The 21,145-nt window shown below is 35.7% G+C and overlaps 2 protein-coding genes and 1 long non-coding RNA gene across 3 annotated transcripts in view; 2 read left to right on the top strand and 1 right to left on the bottom strand.

The window, feature by feature from the left end:
* LOC127862065 (uncharacterized) overlaps positions 1-21,145 on the top strand; it is a 486,885-nt gene that overhangs the window by 158,440 nt on the left and 307,300 nt on the right. The window lies entirely within an intron of this gene.
* Positions 1-21,145, bottom strand: part of LOC127862036 (guanine nucleotide exchange factor C9orf72-like) — a 42,264-nt gene that overhangs the window by 15,452 nt on the left and 5,667 nt on the right. Inside the window, exons 3-5 of the mRNA XM_052400968.1 lie at positions 8,603-8,737; positions 7,442-7,558; positions 3,960-4,084 (exon numbers count right to left, since the gene is read on the bottom strand). Coding sequence (XP_052256928.1) covers positions 3,960-4,084; positions 7,442-7,558; positions 8,603-8,737 — 377 coding nt within the window. The remainder of the gene's footprint in view (positions 1-3,959; positions 4,085-7,441; positions 7,559-8,602; positions 8,738-21,145) is intronic.
* Positions 12,965-20,521, top strand: LOC127862031 (uncharacterized). The gene is made up of 3 exons (XM_052400963.1): positions 12,965-13,530; positions 15,699-16,702; positions 18,970-20,521. The coding sequence occupies exons 1-3, from the start codon at positions 13,199-13,201 to the stop codon at positions 19,317-19,319; spliced, it is 1,686 nt and encodes a 561-aa protein (XP_052256923.1). The 5' UTR covers positions 12,965-13,198; the 3' UTR covers positions 19,320-20,521.

A 21,145-nucleotide genomic window follows, 5' to 3' on the forward strand; every position in this document is an offset into this window, starting at 1 on the left:
AAAAATATATACTTTGACCAAAATTCATAAAATCAGAAACAAAATTTACAAGGATTTTGTATAATATAATGAAAATTTGGACAATCTACAGGCAAAAATTATGGCATTAATAATGTGATATATATAAAACCAATCTTTTCACCAAGTTTCATGATGATTGGGCAAAAAATGTGACTTCTAGAGTGTTCACAAGCTATTTTTACTATATAAATATGAGAAAACTGCCACCTCTCGGCAGCCATGTTATTCATCTGACGGGAACCATTTTCAAACTCAACTCTCATATCAAGGAAACAAATGTTCTGACCAAATTTCATGAAAATTGGGCCAAAAACGTGAATTCTAGAGTGTTCACATGTTTTCGCTATTTTCATATAGAGAAAAATGCCCCGCCCACTGGCGGCCATGTTTTTTCACCGATCTGGACCATTTTCGACCTCGTCCGAGACATCAATAAAACCAATGTTTTGACCAACTTTCATGATGATTGGGCAAAAATTGTGACTTCTAGAGTGTTTATAAGGTTTCGCTATTGCCAAATAAGGAAAACTGCCCCGCCCACTGGCGGCCATGTTTTTCAACGGACCCGAACCACTTTTGAACTCAACCAACATATCCTTAAGACAAACATTATGACAAAGTAACATGAAGATTGGGCATGAAATGTGACTTCTAATGTGGTAATTTATTAGATGATGTTTAAACAAAAACAATTGGGGGGGAGGTTGGGGGGAAAGGGATTCTGGGTAGGGGCGTGGAGTATTGTTTGGTTGGAATCCATTTTGGTATTCAGGTAAGTGTTGTTTTGTCAAAGTAATAATAAAATGTGATCATAAATAAAGAAGTTATGGCAATTTAATCAAAATGTTCAATTATATAAGTGTAGAAGGGGCCATAAGTATGTAAAAATGCTTGATACAGTGGTATGCTCTTGTTTATAAGTTGGGGTCATGTTGGTAAACAAGTATGCAATACTTGAAAGCAATATGTCAAAGGATATAGGAAATATTTGGGGTAGTACGCAAACTTTAACATAGATTTATCAATAATATGCATATTCTAAGTATAAAAGGGGCAATAATTCTGTCAAAATGCTTGATACAGTTGTCTGCTCTTGTTTATAGGTTGGGGTCATGATGGTTAACAAGTATGCAAAATATGAAAGCAATATGTCAAGGGACATTGAAAATAGTTGGGGTAGTACGCAAACTTTAACATTTGATGCATATTCTAAGTGGAAAAGGGGCCATAATTATGACACAAGAGGGCATGAAAGGCCCAAAGTCGCTCACCTGAGATAACAAGATATTATTGGGACAAATCTTCTGACCAAGTTTCAAGTAGATCGGAAAATAAATGTGGCTTCTAGAGTGTTAACAAGGTTTTACTATAGCCATATAAGGAAAAATGCCCCGCCCCCTGGCAGCCATGTTTTTCAACCAACCGGCATCATTTTTGAACTCGTCCAAGATATTATAAGAAGGAATCTCCTGACCAAGTTTCATGAAGATCGGACAGTAAATGTGGCCTCTAGAGTGTTAACAAGATTTTACTCAAGCCATATAAGGAAAAATGCCCCGCCCCTTAGAAGCCATTTTTTTCAAGCAAACATAATTATTTTCGAACTCATCCAAGATATCATTGAGACCAATCTTCTGACCAAATTTCATGAAGATTGGACAATAAATGTGGCCTTTAGAGTGTTAACAAGGTTTTACTATAGCCATATATAGCCATATAAGGAAAAATGCCCCACCCCTGGTGGCCATGTTTTTAAAGCAACCAAAACCATTTTCGAACTCATCCAAGATACCATTGGGACAAATCTTCTGACCAAGTTTCATGATAATCGGAAAATAAATGTGACCTCTAGAGTGTTAACAAGGTTTTACTATAGCCATATAAGGAAAATAGCCCCGCCCCCATGGTGGCCATGTTTTTCAACCAACCGGGATTATTTTTGAACTCGTCCAAGATATTATTGGGATAAATCTTCTGACCGAGTTTCATGAAGATCGGACTATAAATGTGGCCTCTAGAATGTTAACAAGATTTTACTAAAGCCTTATATAGCCATATAAGGAAAAATGCCCCGCCCCTTGGCAGCCATGTTTTTCAAGCAAACGTGACCATTTTCGAACTCATCCAAGATATCATTAAGACAAATCTTCTGACCATATTTCATCAAGATTGGACAATAAATGTGGTCTCTAGAGTGTTAACAAGGTTTTACTATATATAGCCATATAAGGAAAAATGCCCAGACCGTGGTGGTCATGTTTTTAAACCAACCGGCATCATTTTCGAACTCGTCCAAGATATTATTGGGATGAATCTTCTGACCAAGTTTCATGAAGATTGGACAATAAGTGTGGCTTCTAGAGTGTTAACAAGATTTTACTATAGCCATAAATAGCCATATAAGGAAAAAATGCCCCGCCCCTTGGCAGCCATGTTTTTCAAGCAAAGGTTACCATTTTTGAACTCATCCAAGATATCAGTGGGACAAATCTTCTGAGCAAGTTTCATGAAGATTGGAAAATAAATGTGGCCTCTAGAGTGTTTACAAGGTTTTAATATAGCCATACATGGAAAAAGGCCCTGCCCCCTGGCAGCCATGTTTTTCAACTAACCGGCATCATTTTCGAACTCATTATTATTACTTATTACTTATTATTGGGATGAATCTTCTGACAAAGTTCTATGAAGATCAGACAATAAATGTGGCCTCTAGAGCGTTAAACAAGATTTTACTATAGCCATATATAGCCATATAAGGAATAATGCCCTGCCCCTTTTCAGCCATGTTTTTCACGCAAACGTAACCATTTTTGATTTCATCCAAGATATCATTGAAACCAATCTTCTGACCAAATTTCATGAAGATTGGACAATAAATTTGGCCTCTAGAGAGTTAACAAGGCAAATGTTGACGCCGCACAACGCACGATGGACAAAAAGCGATCACAAAAGCACACCATGAGCACATTGTGCTCAGGTGAGCTCAAAATGCTTGATACAGTTGTCTGCTCTTGCTTATATGTTGGGGTCATGTTGGTAAACAAGTATGCAAAATATGAAAGCAATATGTCAAGGGACAAAGAAAATATTTGGGCAATTTTAACATTTGCTGCATATTCTAAGTGGAAAAGGGGCAATAATTATGACAAAATGCTCGATAGAGTTGTCTGCTCTTGTTTATAGGTTGGGGTCATGTTGGTAAACAAGTATGCAAAATATGAAAGCTATATGTCAAGGGACAAAGAAAATATTTGGGGTAGTACTAAAACTTTAACATTTGCACGCTAACGCAGAAGCTGGGTTGAGTAGGATAGCTCCACTTTATATATTTTATATATAATAGTCGAGCTAAAAAGCATAAAATAAACAGAAAATTTGTTGGATTCGATGGAATGTTGATTTTAATTCACTCGTGATCATAGAAAAAATTTATTTTAAATGATCACTCGTGAAATAAAATCTATATTCCATCAAATCCAACAAATACCCACTATTTATTCAACAGTTAGTTGTCATGATATAATAATGCATGTAATCAATAGTAATTAGGTGTCTTATCATTTTAATGTTTTCAATTAAGATCTTGAACACATCTATCAATAAGATATTGCGTATTTGCAGACTTTAATTGAATCACAAACAAAACAAGCAAATTCGTTGAATTGATATCCCCCGCCAATATGCTTCTGGACACAAAAGTGTTATATTTGACACTCCTAGTATCCATATATATACTCACACTAAGTTTCAAAGAAATCCGTCAACGCACTTCTAAGATACGGCTTGGGACGGACGGAAAGACGGACGGAAAAACTGACACGCCGAAACAATATCCCTCCGCCAATGGCGGGGGATAATTGACCATTACAATGCGACCAGCACTATGATTTATTTTGCTCTAGATCTTTCCCCTAAACAAAAGAAATAACCCAGCAAACCTTTGGAAAGCGTGCTCACTATAGTTCTGCATCTGTCTGACATCTCGGCTTGTCAAGTCTATGATAGTGGTCGGGTAACTGCTCACCAACAACTCTGTCATTGGCAGAAATGAATTATCGCTACCCTGAAAACACAGCAACATAGAATCACCATAGGATGACTTATGCCCCCTATAAACGCTTTGATCGAAGTTATGAGCATTTTTCGAAACCTAAACGCAGATTTCGAAACCTAAACGCAGTCCCTAAGTTCAAGGTCAAGGTCACAGGGGTCAAAATTTGTGTGCGTGTGGAAAGGCCTTGTTATATCTTAAGGGACATAGAAGTTATGAGCATTTTTCGAAACATAAATACAAATTTTGAAACCTAAACGCAGACCCTAAGTTCAAGGTCAAGATCACAGGGGTCTAGATTTTGTGCGTATGGAAAGGCCTTGTCCATATACACATGCATACCAAATATGAAGGTTATATCTCAAGGGACATAGAAGTTATGAGCATTTTCGAAACCTAAACGCAGATTTTGAAACCTAAACGCAAACCCTAAGTTCAAGGTCAAGGTCACAGGGGTCAAAAATTGTGTGTGTATGGAAAGGCCTGTTCCATATACACATACACACCAAATATGAAGGTTATATCTCAAGGGACATAGAAGTTATGAGCATTTTTCGAAACCTAAACGCAGAATTCAAAACCTAAAAGCGGACCCTCAGTTCAAGGTCAAGGTCACAGGGGTAAAAAAATTTGTGCGTATGGAAAGGCCTTGTTTATATACACATGCATACCAAATATGAAGGTTATATCTCAAGGGGGAAAATAGAAGTTAAGAGCATTTTTCGAAACCTAAACGCAAAGTGTGGCGAAAAGACGGACAGACAGACGGACAGTCCGATCACTGTATGCCCCCTTTTCTTCGAAAGGGGGCATAAAAACTAAGCTAATAAACTAATGTGCGGAAAGTTTTGTCTGCACATGCTAATCAGGGAAGACACCTTTCACTTTTTTGGTATTTTTTGTTGAAAGGAATTCGCTTCTCAGCAAAAATCAAGTTTAGACAGAGGGTTGTGTTCCTGATTAGTATCTGTGAACTCAGCAGGCTAATCTTGGGCAACACTGTACGCACTTGCATTAAGCCCCGTTTTTCTAAAGCAAGGCTCATATAGGGCCTTCAACTAATTCGTTTTAAAAGAAAGAGCCACTTTAAGATAAACCAGGATAAATAAGATAATTTAATAGTTGCTTTGTATGGATGGATCTATTAGTGCTAAGATACATTGTATTAGTGTTTATCAATACAATGTATTATTATCCAGATCATTAAAGATCATACATAAACTGTCTATTTAAATAAAAAGAGCCCTAGACTTCTAATCAAATTATATGAAATTTGTAATTATCAAATGTTAATAAAGCTGTAAATAAGTGTGTAATGATCAAAATTTGATAATGCTTCCTCTTCACCAATTTGACATTTTTTGACCCTACATGACCCAGTTTCAAAATCAGCCCAAACAAATGTTTCAATAAAATTGTTGGGACCTCAAGAGAGTTTATGAGACAAACTTTAAAGGTGAATGATAAACACAACAAGAGCACCGCCTTGCGGGTGCAGACCGCTCATCTATTTTCTTTTTAAAGGTGAAGGGACTCTCATTTTCAATCACAAAGGAGGGAGGAGTGGAGTGAAGAGGGGTGTATAGTGTGGGGTTGTGGACATTTATTACATTATCTTCCAAAAAAGCGAAAAAAAAAAAAAAAAAAAAAAAAAATCGGGGGGGGGGGGGGGGGGGTATAGTGTGAGGGTGTGGTGATAATTTGTGAGATGATCTTAAAAAAAAAAAAAAAAAAAAAAAAAAAAAAATCAAAAAAAAAATTTGGGGGGGGGGGGGTGGGGGGGGGTGGGGTGGGGGTATAGTGTGAGGGTGTGGTGGTCATTTGTGAGATGATCTTATAAAAAAAAAAAAAAAAAAAAAAAAAAATTAGGGGGGGGGGGGGAGGGGGGGGGGAGGGGGGGGAGGGCACGGGGGATGGTTTGGGTGAAGTCTATTGTGGTATGTCAGGTAAGAGTAGTTTCATCAAAGTATCAATCAAATCTAATCATAAATAAAGAAGTTATGGCAATTTTAGCAAAATTTAATAATTTGACCTTGAGAGTCAAGGTCATTCAAAGGTCAAAGTAAAATTCAAGTTGCCAGGTACAGTAACCTCATGATAGCATGTAAGTATTTGAAGTTTGAAAGCAATAGCCTTGATACTTCGAGTGGATCGAAACACAAAATTTAACCATATATTAAAAGTTACTAAGTCAAAAAAGGGCCATAATTCCGTAACAATGACAACCAGAGTTATGCAACTTGTCCTTTTACTGTACCCTTATGATAGTTTGTGAGTGTTCCAAGTATGAAAGCAATATCTATGATACTTTAGGGGTAAAGTGACCAAAACATAAATCTTAACCAAATTTTCAATTTTCTAAGTATAAAGGGCCCATAATTCCGTCCAAATGCCAGTCAGAGTTACATAACTTTGCCTGCACCGTCCCCTTATGATAGTTCATAAATCTTGCAAGTATGAAAGCAATAGCTTTGATACTGTAGGAATAAAGTGGACCTAAACACAAAACTTAATCAAATTTTCAATTTTCTAAGTATAAAAAGGGCACATAATTCTGTCAAAATGCCAGTCAGAGTTACATTACTTTGCCTGCACAGTCCCCTTATGATAGTTAGTAAGTGTTGCAAGTATGAAAGCAATAGCTTTGATGCTTAAGGAATAAAATGGACCTAAACACAAAACTTAACCAAAATTGTCAATTTTCTAAGTATAAAAAGGGCACATAATTCTGTCAAAATGCAAGCCAGAGTTATCTAACTTTGCCTGCCCAGTCCCCTCATGATAGTAAGTAAGTGTACCAAGTTTGAATGCAATAGCATTGATACTTACTGAGAAAAGTGGAACTAAACGCAAAACTTAACCAAAATTTGCAATTTTTTAAGTACAAAAAGGGCACATAATTCTGTCAAAATGCACGCCAGAGTTATCTAACTTTGCCTGCCTAGTCCCCTCATGATAGTAAGTAAGTGTACCAAGTTTGAATGCAATAGCATTGATACTTTCTGAGAAAAGTGGACCTAAACGCAAAACTTAACCGGACGCCGACGCCAACGCCAACGCCAACGCCAACGCCGACGCCAAGGTGATGACAATAGCTCATAATTTTTTTTCAAAAAATAGATGAGCTAAAAAAGGAAATTACAAATACCCTAGCTCACCTAAGACAAGCATGTTAAATATGAATGCCATGCGAAAATAGTTCTTCAGCCATATAAGGCCATCGTAGCTTCAGACCAGTCCGCACATTTGCACATTCTGATCAGCAGCTACTCTGTCTGCTATAAAGTCATGCACATTCTGATCAGCAGCTACTCTGTCTGCTATAAAGTCATGCCAGTCTTAGTGGTCTCATTTCTAAAATACACAGACCTTCAAAAGCCCCTGCAGGTAGATATCATGGTGGTATGCTTGCGGGTCCTTCACACAGAATGGCAGGGAGCACCGACGCTCTGATTCACTGTTGAACATGCACAGCGTATTCAGCACCTGCAAGATAGATTTGACTTTCATGTTCATTTTTTAAATTTAACCTACTTAGTTTTGCTCTATTGCATCAAAACCTTACGCTAAAAGAGAAAAAACAGAGTATGCTAGCTAAGATGAACTTTTTTTATGATCTTGAGAATGTTCCCTGCGTACGCATTGAACCTGGAACCAATGTCATTTCATTCAATTGAAAAATACTGCATTAGTTTATTTTTATTCATATTCAATTTTGTTTGTTAACCTTTGTTTCATTATTTATTTTAAAACTTGTTTGTTAGTGGCCTGAAACGGTTTCAGACAAGGAGGAAAATACATGGTTTATGAGACATGCCATGCAAAATGGGTCTTATGCCATATCGGTGGTCCCCATTTAAAATGCCGAACTTACAAAAACACAACTTTTCAGGAGGGCTATTTTGTCATTTTCATAACTATATGCAAAATGCCGAAATAAAAAATTATTTGGCTTTGAATTTCACAATAATATTCAGCTTTGCATTTTTGAGTGTTCAGCTTCGAATTTTTGCATATTTTTATTTCAACAATCACAAAATTCGGCATTTTATCATATAGCCTGTTTGGCGTGTTCTGATTGGTTAGGGGCGGTTCGCCGTTTACTGGGCATGTGCGCACTGATTTTCCGCCCTACACAGTGCAAAAATCACAAAATGTCAAAATATGTAGGTTCGACATTTTGAATGGGGACCATCCATATGCTGCCATCGTAGTTCCATCCCAGTCTATGCAATTGTGCAGTCTAAACAAGAGCTATGCTGTCTGTTATAAATTCTGGCAAGGACTAATGGTCCCATTAGAAAACAGGGAAGTCCTCAACAGATGCTGGCCGCATAAGGCATAAGACACATTTCTGCAATGCTTCCATCATATTAATCGCACAAATGAATTCCCTTACTAGCCAAAACCAAAAATCTTTCAAAAAACATATAATTAATGCAAGAAAATATGATCACATAGAAATTCAACATACAGAAGCATAAACACAAATACTCTCGTGCATTACTGAGTACACATGGTCATATTTACCAGGTTTATTTTTTCAGGTGTGTCTCCAAGGACCAATGATCGACCGAAGGTCATAAGATGTGAAGCGATGCAGCGAGCCAAGAATTCACTGTCTAGTACACGTGCATGCCCGCGACAGAACACTGTGTCCGCTAACTGGAAAATATAATTCCCATATAAAGAAAGTTTTTATAGAATATATCTTTTGAGTGATTAATCAAATGTTCTCATGGTTTAAGTCGGCTAACAATAATCAAACTTGAAAAAATTCATAATGAAGAGCTGCCAATGAATAATTACTGGTATGTTAAACAATTTTGATGTTTAAAAAAAAGTTTCTTATTTTAAATATAGATGTCAGGTTCCCAAAAACAAATAAGTGAGAAGATGTGATATTTTTACAGTTTAACATACGTGCACATTGTTTACATTGTGTCAGTTAAGTAATTTTAAGGAGAAAGTAATTTTTGTTAAACAAAAGACAATTTCATTATATTTTGTAACAAGGAATATTGTTTACCAGTGGGTATGTTTCATACTGGTTAAGTTTTTATTTTATTAATATTGTTTAACATAGTACGGTAAATAATATCTAATACAAACGTCAATTCAGATTGAAAAATGCCCATACTCAAGAGTTCACATTTATTTTCATCAGCTTGTTCACTTATTTACTGATATCAGTTTGTTAAAAGATTTACTGATATCAGTTTTGAAAGATTTACTGAATCAGCTTGTTAAAAGATATACTGAAATCTGTTTCACCCAGGAAGTGCCAGTATAAAATCAACTTAAGGACATGAATTCTTTCACCAGTCTAGGCTTTACAGATACACAACACCTTGATATTTACCAACACATTGTTCAGGACAAGGGAAAAATGTCGAGAAAAATCTTAAACAACAACAACTAGAGCATTGTCACAGACGTGACGAATACCCCCACATGCTGCATTGACACATAATACTTTGAATGTCGTCTTCACAAAAAACAGCGGACACCATGCTGAATTTTTAAAAGTCACTAAGTGACCCCTTGACCTAGTTTTTGACCCAGAAAGGCCAATGTTCTAACTTGGCCTTAAGATCATTTTCATAAAACTTCTGACCAAGTTTGGTGAAGATCAGATGTAAACTACTTGAATTAGAGAGCGGACACCATGCTGAATGTTAAAAAGCGCACTAAGTGACCCCGTGACCTAGTTTTAGGCCCGGAATGGCCCATGTTCAAACTTGACCTAGACATCATCTAGATAAAACTTCTGACCAAGTTTCGTGAAGATTGGATGAAAACTACTTGAATTAGAGAGCGGACAACATTGTGATGTTTAAAACGCACTAAGTGACCCCGTGACCTTGTTTTTGACCCGGCATGGCCCATATTCAAACTTGCCCTAGACATGATCAAGATACAACTTCTGACCAACTTTGGTGAAGATTGGATAAAAACTACTTGAATTAGAGAGCGGACAACATGGTGAGGTTTAAAACACACTAAGTGACCCCATGACCTAGTTTTTGACCCGGCATGGCCCATGTTCGAACTTGACCTACACATCATCTAGTTACAACTTCTGACCAAGTGTGGTGAAGATCGGATTTAAACTACTTGAAAAAGAGAGCGGACACCATGCTCAATGTGTTAAACGTACTAAGTGACCCTGTGACCTAGTTTTTGCTCTGGCATGGCCTATGTTCGAACTTGGCCTTCAGATCATCTAGATAAAACTTCTGACCAAGTTTGGTGAAGATCTGATTAAAACTACTTGAACAAGGGACAAAATTGTCACAAAACCAGGTTTTCATTGTGAAAAAAAATCTGATAAAGGGAGAAAACTCAAACTGAACTTTTGAAATGAACAAACAAAATTAACCCCCTTTGTAAGTTTGTTTAAAAAAAAATCTATTTTTAGTCGTGGCTACCTTGACATTGGAGATATCGACGTGATTCTTTCGTGCGACACACCGTCCCATGATGTTGAACAAATGTGCCAAATGATTTTAAAATCTCACAATGAACGACATAGTTATGGCCAGGACAAGCTTGTTCCGCCAGCCCGCCAGCCAGCCAGCCAGCCAGCCAGCCAGCCCGCCCGCATTCGCCAATCTAATAACCAGTTTTTTCCTTCGGAAAACCTGGTTAATAAGAGAGAGGACACCATGCTGAATGTTAAAAACGCACTAAGTGAACCTGTGACCTAGTTTTTGACCCGGTAAGGCCCATGTTCAAACTTGGCCTTAAGATCACCTAGATACAACTTCTGACCAAGTTTGGTAAAGATCGGATAAAAACTACTTGAATTAGAGAGCAGACAACATGCTGAATGTTTAAAACGCACTAAGTGACCCTGTAACCTTGTTTTTGACCCGACAAGGCCCATGTTCGAACTTGGCCTAGACAATAAGTAGATACAACTTCTGACCAAGTTTGGTGAAGATCAGATGAAAACTACTTGAATTAGAGAGCAGACAACATGCTGAATGTTTAAAACGCGGTTAGTGACCCCGTGACCTAGTTTTTGACCCAGCAAGGCCCATTTTCGAACTTGGCCTAGACATCATGTGGATACAACTTCTGACCAAGTTTGGTGAAGAATGGATGAAAACTACTTGAATTAGAGAGTGGACAACATGCTGAATGTTTAAAACGCACTAAGAGACCCCGTGAACTAGTTTTTGACCCGGCAAAGCCCATGTTCGAACTTGGCCTAGACATCATGTAGATACAACTTCTGACCAAGTTTGGTGAAGATCAGATGCAAACTACTTGAATTAGAGAGCGTACACTTAATACGGACCGACAGACCGACCGACCGACAGACAAGTTCACTCCTATATACCCCCCTAAATTTTGTTTGTGGGGGTATAACAAACCATTGGAAGAACAGACTAAGGCAAGTCCATGTGCATTTAATTGAAATGATAACTATGCCCATTTTGTTTTCAATAAACCATAACATGCTTTATGCCCCCTAAAAATACTTAATTATATCACGTTACCATGCAAGGTTATATGCTGTATAATGTGCTCATAGTTTCAACACTCTAGCACAATACTTTTGCAGTTGCACACAACTCAATTTCAACACGATAACGAGTTCACTAAACACTGATTTACCCCAGTATTTGTTTATATGCCCATTTAAATAAGTCTTAGTACCAAAGTAGGTCACTGTGAGGTAAAAATGAGGTCAGATGATGAGAGTGTTCTTGGTTTAAGTTAAGTGTAAAACTGTTTTACATTGTAGTAACTTAGCACTGATGTGAATCAAACAGTCAATATGGGCTATCCAAGAATTTTTATCTGAATAAGTACAAAAATATAGTAGGTGTCAATAAGTTATTCAATGACACCATCAGAATAAGGTCAGGTGGATATTTTGATAGTGTAAACAGATAACAGCCATGCAAATAGCAAAGCTTTGTAGCAAGCAGTACTAATGTAAGTCAAAACACTTCATATTTGGTTGTTGACCAATAATATGGACCTTCTGATTCAAAAGTAAAGTCAATGTCAAAATAAGGTCATGTGATGCAAATGTTTTGATAGTGTTCAAAACCATCATCCACGCAAGTATCAAATTTTGTAGAAACTGACTTGAGAATGGAAAATTTGAATAACAGGGGACATGAACTACCCCACTTCAAATCTTTGCATTTTTATACAGATCCTGCCATATTCAACTTGTCTGATGAATATTTTCTATGAAAATCAAGGAAATTAGCCGATAAGAGGAAGACTGTCCTGTCTGCAGGAAGCATTTTTAGTATAAAAAACATGTCATCTTGGGTTAACCTCGTACAGACAGATTGACGCCAAGGTCAATTGCTATATGCTTTTTGGTATCAGTAGATGCCAGGGGCATTCAAAAGTACTGAAATAACCAAGTAACATAGTTCAAGCAGTGCTCCAGGTAGGCCTAAATCGAAGGGCGCCCCGCCCTGCCCTCCCGAACCTCCGCCCTGCCCTCCCGAACCTCCGCCCTGCCCAGCTAGGCCTAAATTGAAGGGCGCCCCGCCCTGCCCTGCCCTCCTGAACCTCCGCCCTGCCCTTCCTATAGGGCCCCCCCCTGCCCATAAATATCTAGAGTCTGAAAAGTCATTTTAGCAGACACACAACAGTCACCAAGCTAGTTAATACAATCATCCAAATCTTTTTTGTAAAATAATAGAGGGGAAAAAACAGTGTTTATTTCAACGCATATTGAATATATTGAAGATATTTTTTGTTCTACTTAATAAGACTAGAAACATCTCATATTTTCATTTGAATACACCAATATTAGCTTTTATAAATATCGGTATAGATTCACTAAAATTTTACACTGCGGTGTATATGTTTCACTCAGTTATCATGTATAGAAAAGTTTACCTTAACATACCGAAGAGGTTATCAGTTGACAATGTTCAACACAAGTTTATCAGTTTAAAATGTTCAAAGCTTCTTTAAGTTTGACTAATTAGAGGCTTAAAATTAGAACCACAAATGTGTATTTAATGGAATACTTTTAAACAACATATCAAGTTAATAACAGTGGTCAATCCTGAGTTTATGTGAATAAAAGGTACATAAACCCATTCAGAAAACAGGAAGTAATTTGAAAAACCTTTCAATAAAATGGCGACCACTTTAAGTTCGGTTCAGAAAAGTTCTGATTTTGTGAAGGACTATTGTTGTGATGCTTGTGAAAGTAAACAGATGGTAGAAACTGCCGAGATGTATTGTGAAACATGTCTGAAGTGTTATTGTGGAAAATGTATCTATCATCATGGTCAATTATTTGCTAACCATACCACTTATGGGAGGGGAGACATGAGCAAATGGCCGCTCACTAAGAAAATGGACAACTTTATTCAGACATGCGAGGCTCACACAGACAAGAAACTAGAAATGTTTTGTGAGGACCATAGTCAGCTGTGCTGCAGCAATTGTGCTTTCCTAAAACACAGGTATTAAAAACATTGATATGTTTTAGTTTATTATTTAAGTATCAGAGAGAACTTATTATATAAATAGAAAATTATGACTTTGACAAACAATATTCATAATAATTTTTAATTTAGACAAACTGAAATACCAATATGCAACTACTACGCACATTAATTTTCATTCCTCAAAAAAAAGACAAATAAAGCACATGTTCACCTTTTAATAAAATATTGAAACAGCCTAACCCTTTGCATGCTGGGAAATTTGTCGTCTGCTAAAATGTTGTCTGCTGAATTTCTAAAATTAGCATTTTCTTCATTTTTATTTTCAAAGAATACTATAAGAATAGCAAACAGTTTGGATCCTGATGAGACGCCACGTTCAAAATTCGGTTCCAGCACTGAAAGAGCTAAACACTAGATTTCCAAATGCTATGATTGACTAACACTGTAAGTAATTTATGATGATACTGATAGATAGATGTGGAAGTTTCAATACAAAACTTTGAACATAAACCACTTTACACATGTGAAACCACACATCTGATACAGAATTGATCTTAGGCCAGACATTTGAGCCAGAATAATTCAAAATAGAAATTGCATAGCATTATTATTCAAATAATAAATTAACAAATTAACAAAAGATGTTTCAACTGAAATAAATCAAATAACAAGAATTTTTCTGAAAAAACAACAAATGAAAACATATCATTTAATGCCATTTGTCTTGTATTGTGAGACAAAACCACCAAAATAGTATAGTGTCTATGATAGAAGGAAAATAATTTAATTATCCAGCCACATGTGTGACATACTATGTCTGTCTGAAATTCTTTCTTAAATGCCAGAATAAATTAAGCTACCTACATACATTTGCCAGTTTGCTATAAATAACACAGTGCGACATTAATTTTAAATAAGAAGTATTGTGGTTTGATGTTCATTTACAAAAAAGAATTAGATTTCTAATGATCTGCGTCTTAAGTGGTCTTATTCAATATGCTGGCAACGCAACTCCAACCCAGCCTGCGCATCCAGGCAGACTTTTCAGCATATGCATACTGAGGATACTCAGGAGGTACCACTAAACTTTGCGTGCTGTTTTATAAAGGAAAAGTGCAGCCCGTGCCGAAAGTGCGCATGCTGGGCTTGAGCAACGCTGGCCACATATGCCATAAGACCAATTTTCGCATGATGCAAATGTAACAGTGTTATATGAAATAATGGAAAGAAAACTGCACCTTAATCAAATGTCAACATACCATATGTTTCGATGACGAAGAAATAAAGTCATAACAAGTCATGTGAGGACACATGATGTGATCTCACGTAGTAAAATATGTATCTTTGAACACTATTATGTAGGTAAATAAACATGCATTTCATAACAAACATATTACATGTATGCTGTGTATATGTAAAGTGAAAGAAAAGAACACAACAATACTTAAACCTTTGTTTTATATTCAATAATTTAAATAGAGTAAATATTCTACCTTTATTTCAAAGTTTGGATTCAGGCCGAATATCTTTTTTAAAAGATATTTCTTGTTTGTAATTGACAATGTACTGATACTCTAATGAGCACAGATGCAAGCAGTGCCAAATGTTCAGTACGGGTAAAGTGTGGTTTGACTCTTCAGAGATAAGGATGGTTATTCAACAGAAACAAGAAAAGCATTAAAACAGATATTCATCATAATATTATATACAATTATAATGCACACAGGACTAGTAAAGTAAGTTTAAAAACATATTTAAAACAGTTCAACTTGACTAGAGAATCTCACATTTCGAAAACAGATATGAAATTCCATTTTAACTCTTACCCTTAAATCTATAGGCATCTTCCCTTTCTCAGAAGTTATCTCTATACCAATTTACAAGGTCAAAGCATTTTCAAGGTATTGTGCAATTTTTTTTTTACAGAGGCTCACCCCTGTGTCCTTGATCTTTGACCTGTTAACATCAAAAGCGATAGGAATTTTTCTTTCTTCCCAAGTAAACATTACACCCGTTTGCATGGTTGTAGGTAAATGCTATGAATGGGCCTACCGACCTACATACCTACTTATCTACAGATAAACAGGTTTGTAGCAATATTTCCCCCACTTCTTCCAATGGGGGACACAATTATATATATTTGACCAATGCCATCTAATACTGTATTGATTTGCATATTTCAGACAATGCAAGGAGGTGACTCTTATTTCTGAGAAAATAAAAAGCCACTCAACTGATCTGCACATTCTGACAGACAAAATTGAAACCATTCTTGACGAACTGAAACAGTTTCATAGTAAACTAGAGGCCAACATTCAGTCAGTGGAGAGTTCATACGAGCAAAGACTACAAGAAGTCAGCGATGTGCGTCATAAATTAAATGCTGCTTTGGACCAGCTTGAAAAGGCCACTCTGACAGAACTTGATGACATGAGGACTGCACTGCAAGCCTCCCTCAAGAATGATGTGGATAACTGCAACAGACTGAAGGATGAACTGAAACAACTCAGGGATGCTGTGCAAGACCTTGCTGATAGGAGCAAGGCAGAGCTCTCATTTATAGTTGAAAGGAAATGTATGGACACGATTCTGGAGTCAAAAGTATACCTGAAGGAACACGATCTTAAAGTTGACAATTCAGTAGCATTCCAAGCAAACACAGAAATAGAGCGGTTCTTGACCAAACAATTTAACCTAGGGAAAACTTTACTTAGGACCCAGTCATTGGCAGTGCAGCAGGACCCAAATCATGTATTAGCAGTAAAACAGAAGAATGAGTATGATGTACGAATACCAAGTGATCCATCAAATTCAAGCTATATCACAGGCATCTGTGTTATCTCAAGTGATAATATCCTTGTTGCTGACTACAACACTAAGCGAGTGAAGCTTCTGAACCAGCAGTACAAAGTGATCAGCTACTGTGATGTGCCTGTTAATGAAGGGGACATTTGTCAGATAAGTGAATGTGAGGTGGCTGTTACTGTGTATGATGGGATCCAATTCATCTCTGTGGCTAATTTACAGCTTGTTAAAGGCAGGAAACTTAAGTTTCAGCATACTTGTGCTGGCATTGCCCATCATGCAGGCAACCTGTATGTCACCTCCCTTACTGCACTCTACCAGTACACTCTGTCTGGAGCACTTGTTAAGAAGATCTATGAAGATACAACTTCTGCCTACACAGGTGAACATACATATTATATTTCTCTATTATCATAATAAACTATAAGTAAACTATGATAAAAATCACTAAGATGCAATAATATCATAGGAAATAGCACATAATTGTTCTTATTTTGAAAGTTATATAGATCTAATCATTTGTATTTATTTAATAAAACAGTCAAATCCAGGGGTGGCAAAATCAAATGGCTGAGTTGCCAGAGTCGTACATTTGCTTGTCTGGGCAACTGATTTTTTTCAATTTCATTGTCCGTGGACACCCATTTTTTTAATTGGGTTGAAGAATACAAAAAATACAAGCCGTAATTAAGCTTTACAAATCAGGATGTTGACACAAGATTACATTGTCAGTGCTATTTGCGGAGCAATCAGGCTTTAATACAGAGTTAACCGGCTCACAAAAAAAGGAATTTGCGCCGCATTTTCAACATTCGTCCCGACTGTTAAACAGTGTACAGACTGGTTTCTTTATTTTTACAATCAGACGGAAATGAAAGTATAGGACTAAGATAATCAAAACACCGTCTACCTTATTATTTCAGACGACTTTAACAGTAACAAGAGATGTGTTTGTCAGAAACACAATGCCCCCTAATGCCCCGCTTTTTTTCGTTGACCTTTGACCTTGAAGGATGACCTTGACCTTTCACCACTCAAAATGTGCAGCTCCATGAGATACACATGCATGCAAAATATGAAGTTGCTATGTTCAATATTTACAAAGTTATTGCAAAACATAACTGTACATTAAAGTTTCGGGACAGAATTTTTTTACCTTTGACCTTGAAGGATGACCTTGACCTTTCACCAATCAAAATGTGCAGCTCCATGAGATACACATGCATGCCAAATATCAAGTTGCTATAGTCAATATTTCAAATGTTATTGCAAAACTTAACTGTACAGTTAAGTTTTGGGACAGAAGAACAGACAGTAAGACAGATAGGCCAAAAACAATATACCCCCGATCTATCGATACGGGGGCATAAAAATGGAGCATTTTTAATTGTTTAGATTACGAAGGAACTACCGGAGTCTTCTTCACAGTTAGTGACAGAGAAATTAAAACTTATGTGACAACTAATGAGACTGTGCTGGTAATTTGACATACTTGGATAGGAAAATGCAACAAAATAAAACTATTTGAGATTTTAATTATGTATGTGTAACACATGTTTTCATAACAATAGTTTTGCAAGATTAAAAGTTTGAGAAAGTCTTTATATTGTTTATAAAATACTGCTTTAAAGAATATCCCATGGAAATACATGTAATTGAAACAGCAAATTATACTCATTTTGATTTATTCCACAATATTTTACATTAATCAGTAAATGCGTTATAATTTATATAAACATTAATTTAACGGACAAGTGTAGTTCAGAAAAGGACAAGTTAAATTTCCTAAATGGTTGTCCGTGGAGAAGTATAAATTTTTTAGATTTCGCCACCCCTGAAATCTCTAAATTATTAAAGCGAGACTATACGATTTTGTCAAAAATTAAAATAAAAGTTAAGAAGAACAAGTGTCGAAAAATGCGAAGTAAGCCAGATATTTCATTCTGAAATCGAAAATTACTGTACAGTCCAATTCGCCAGCATAATTATATATCATGCATGTACGATGTGAATCGAAATTTAGTTTAATGGTTTATTTTAAATTCCTGCAACGATATCTATTCATATGACACACGAACACTAACTAAAAAGACCAATGCTTCGGGTATTGTAGGAAAATATGTACGAAATATCTTCGTCACAATCAGGTCGGGGCGCTAATTTGTATTTGCTGCATTTTATGAAATTTGTCTTCAATATATAATTTCTCTTGCCTATTTTGTGTTATTGTAACATATTTTATCAATATATTACAATTTAACACATATACAAAATCTTATAATCTCGCTTAAAGTCATTGGCACTTTTAGTAATTATAGGTGTGAAAATAGACTACAAAATCACATATTAGCACTTCATATTTGAATACACATACTAGAAAACATTGAACTGCTATCTAAACAGTGATAATTCCAAACATTAATATAAATCATGAAATAAGTAATTTAATTAAGATATGAAAAATCAGAACAAAAAAAAAACACTTTGACCTTCAAGGAATTTTATTAACAGTAAATTTAATCAGTGATATACTTTACAACCTTTTGGCGAAAAAAAACAACTTCTTGTACAATAAATTGTACTCTATATTTACATTGTTATATATTAAATGATTGATCCATGAAAAACATCACATATTAATGTTTTCAGTTTGGAAGTGTGCTGTGAGTCCAATTAGTGACAGGATCTATGTCACCACCGAGGCCCATAACAAGCTCCTCACACTGTCCACAAATGGAACCCTGATATCCACCTTCAGTGATCCTGAACTAATCTGTCCATGGGGTGTCTCTGTAACACCTGCAGGCCAGGTCCTTATCTGTGGGTACACCTCCAAAACTATATTACAGGTGGATGGAGAGGGTAAAAGAAAACTGGCTACTCTAGACACATGGAGGGATAGATCGGGCATGCCATTGTCAGTCTTCTACAACAGCAACACTAATGAAGTCATTGTGGGAATAAATAATAACGACAAAATCCTTGTACTCAAAATGTAATAGCCAGCATGTTACATATAACAACATCATTGTCTATAAAACCTTCCCAGAAATGATTTGTATTCAGGTGGACAGTAAAAGCAAGCATATTTTAACAGTTCAACACTTAATTTTTACTTCAAATGTCAGGTAATACTCATTTGTCTGTTATGAAATGTTCAGTGCAATGAGAAGGTTTTTTTTCCTTATATTAGAGTTGAATACTTTAGGAAAATGTAATAGTTCTTGTCTTATTACGTATACTTTATTGTCCAATCCACCATAAGCTATGTGACTCTGGGATAATAAAGCTGTTACACATATTTTCTAAATTGTGTAATTGCTCACATATTATATCTCACTTTGTCATTTTCCATCGGATTCTCTTAAAAGGCAAGATGACATTAAAAATCTATCAAATAAAAAAATGACTTGTACAATTTTAAATCTAAATCTTTACACATAACTGACATATTCAAGTTTAAAAAGTGTTGCATTAGAAAAATCTCTAAGTTTTATCATTTCACTCTTTACGTTTGTTTCATGGTTTTGCCAGAAACTGCTAGTAAGTAGTATGCAGACACGGTTTAGAAACCACTAATTTGGTCTGTAAACTTCCTTTTAATACTTAAAGGAAAATATATTTATTACGTCTATCATCTAAAAGGTATCAAATGGTTACAGGCATTCAATATGTCATGCGCTTGAATACAAAACCACTAATTGTAGTAAAAACTTCATAAATTCTTTGAATGAAAACTGTTTAAACATTACCCAGAAGTTAATTATTTTGAATGTCCATAGGTTGAAGGTCAATGGAAGAAATTTAGGTTGAAGGTAAAACAAATAAAGAAATCAATTGGGACTTTGTCCAATCTAAACATCAAATTCTTTTTTTTCTGACAGGGTGACACGGACACTTATTGTTTACTTTAAATAACATTTAAATTGTTATGGCATATGTATTTATTTTATGGAAATGTGACTTTTGTGTACATGTAGTAATAATTTATTTATAAAAATGTAGTTATTTATCAAATTAATTATGTTTATATTAATATTACAAGATTGATGATTGTTAATAATTTTATTGTTCCACCATTATACCAATTTGTATTAATATTATTTGGTGTAATGCATGTTTTAACTATCATTAAATCTTTTTTACCTGTTTAAGAACATTTCATTGCAATGTGTTCTTTAAATGGACCCTAAAAACACTAAAATACATGTATTTCATTTGCCAATATTACAATAAAAATTCAGACAATTACAAGACATTCATTAAAACATATATGCATCAAATACTGTGTGTTTTTCTTTAGTGCTTATTCCTGATCATGTCATTCTGTTAACCACACAGCTGGGTATTAAACGTGTTGCCTGTATAGCATAGTAAGTATCTAAATGTTAAGATGAGATAAAACAAGGAATTGACTAAGATAAAAGTTTCAAGCATTTTTGCAGTCGATTAGATTTTATGAACTAATACAGGTACCGTATTAATTACTTTTGTGTAAAGTTCTATATCAATAGAAAACAACAGGTCCTTCTTTGTTCAAGCACACAAACATTAAAGGGGCCTTTTCACAGATTTTGCTTGTATTGAAAGCTTGTCATTAAATGCTTTATATTGATTTATGTAAACATTAGATCTAAAAAAACTCCTGTAAAAAACATGAATACAAGAGGGCCTGAAAGGCCCAAAGTCGCTCACCTGAGATAACAAGATATTACACTGCAACTCCAATATATCGCGGTTGAAGGGGTCCAAAGATCGCGAACGTGATATATCCGGCGCGTGATATAAATTGTAAGTTTATGTATGCATGTATATGTATACATTA

The sequence above is a fragment of the Dreissena polymorpha genome, chromosome 16 (genome assembly GCF_020536995.1).
Source record: "Dreissena polymorpha isolate Duluth1 chromosome 16, UMN_Dpol_1.0, whole genome shotgun sequence".
Lineage (NCBI taxonomy): Eukaryota > Metazoa > Mollusca > Bivalvia > Myida > Dreissenidae > Dreissena > Dreissena polymorpha.

Bases quoted from the DNA above. Each gene is read 5' to 3' on its own strand.
- LOC127862031 (XM_052400963.1), top strand. From the start codon at position 13,199: ATGGCGACCACTTTAAGTTCGGTTCAGAAAAGTTCTGATTTTGTGAAG. The intron at 13,531-15,698 runs GTATTAAAAACA...TGCATATTTCAG, and splicing joins TGTGCTTTCCTAAAACACAG to ACAATGCAAGGAGGTGACTC. The intron at 16,703-18,969 runs GTGAACATACAT...TAATGTTTTCAG, and splicing joins TACAACTTCTGCCTACACAG to TTTGGAAGTGTGCTGTGAGT.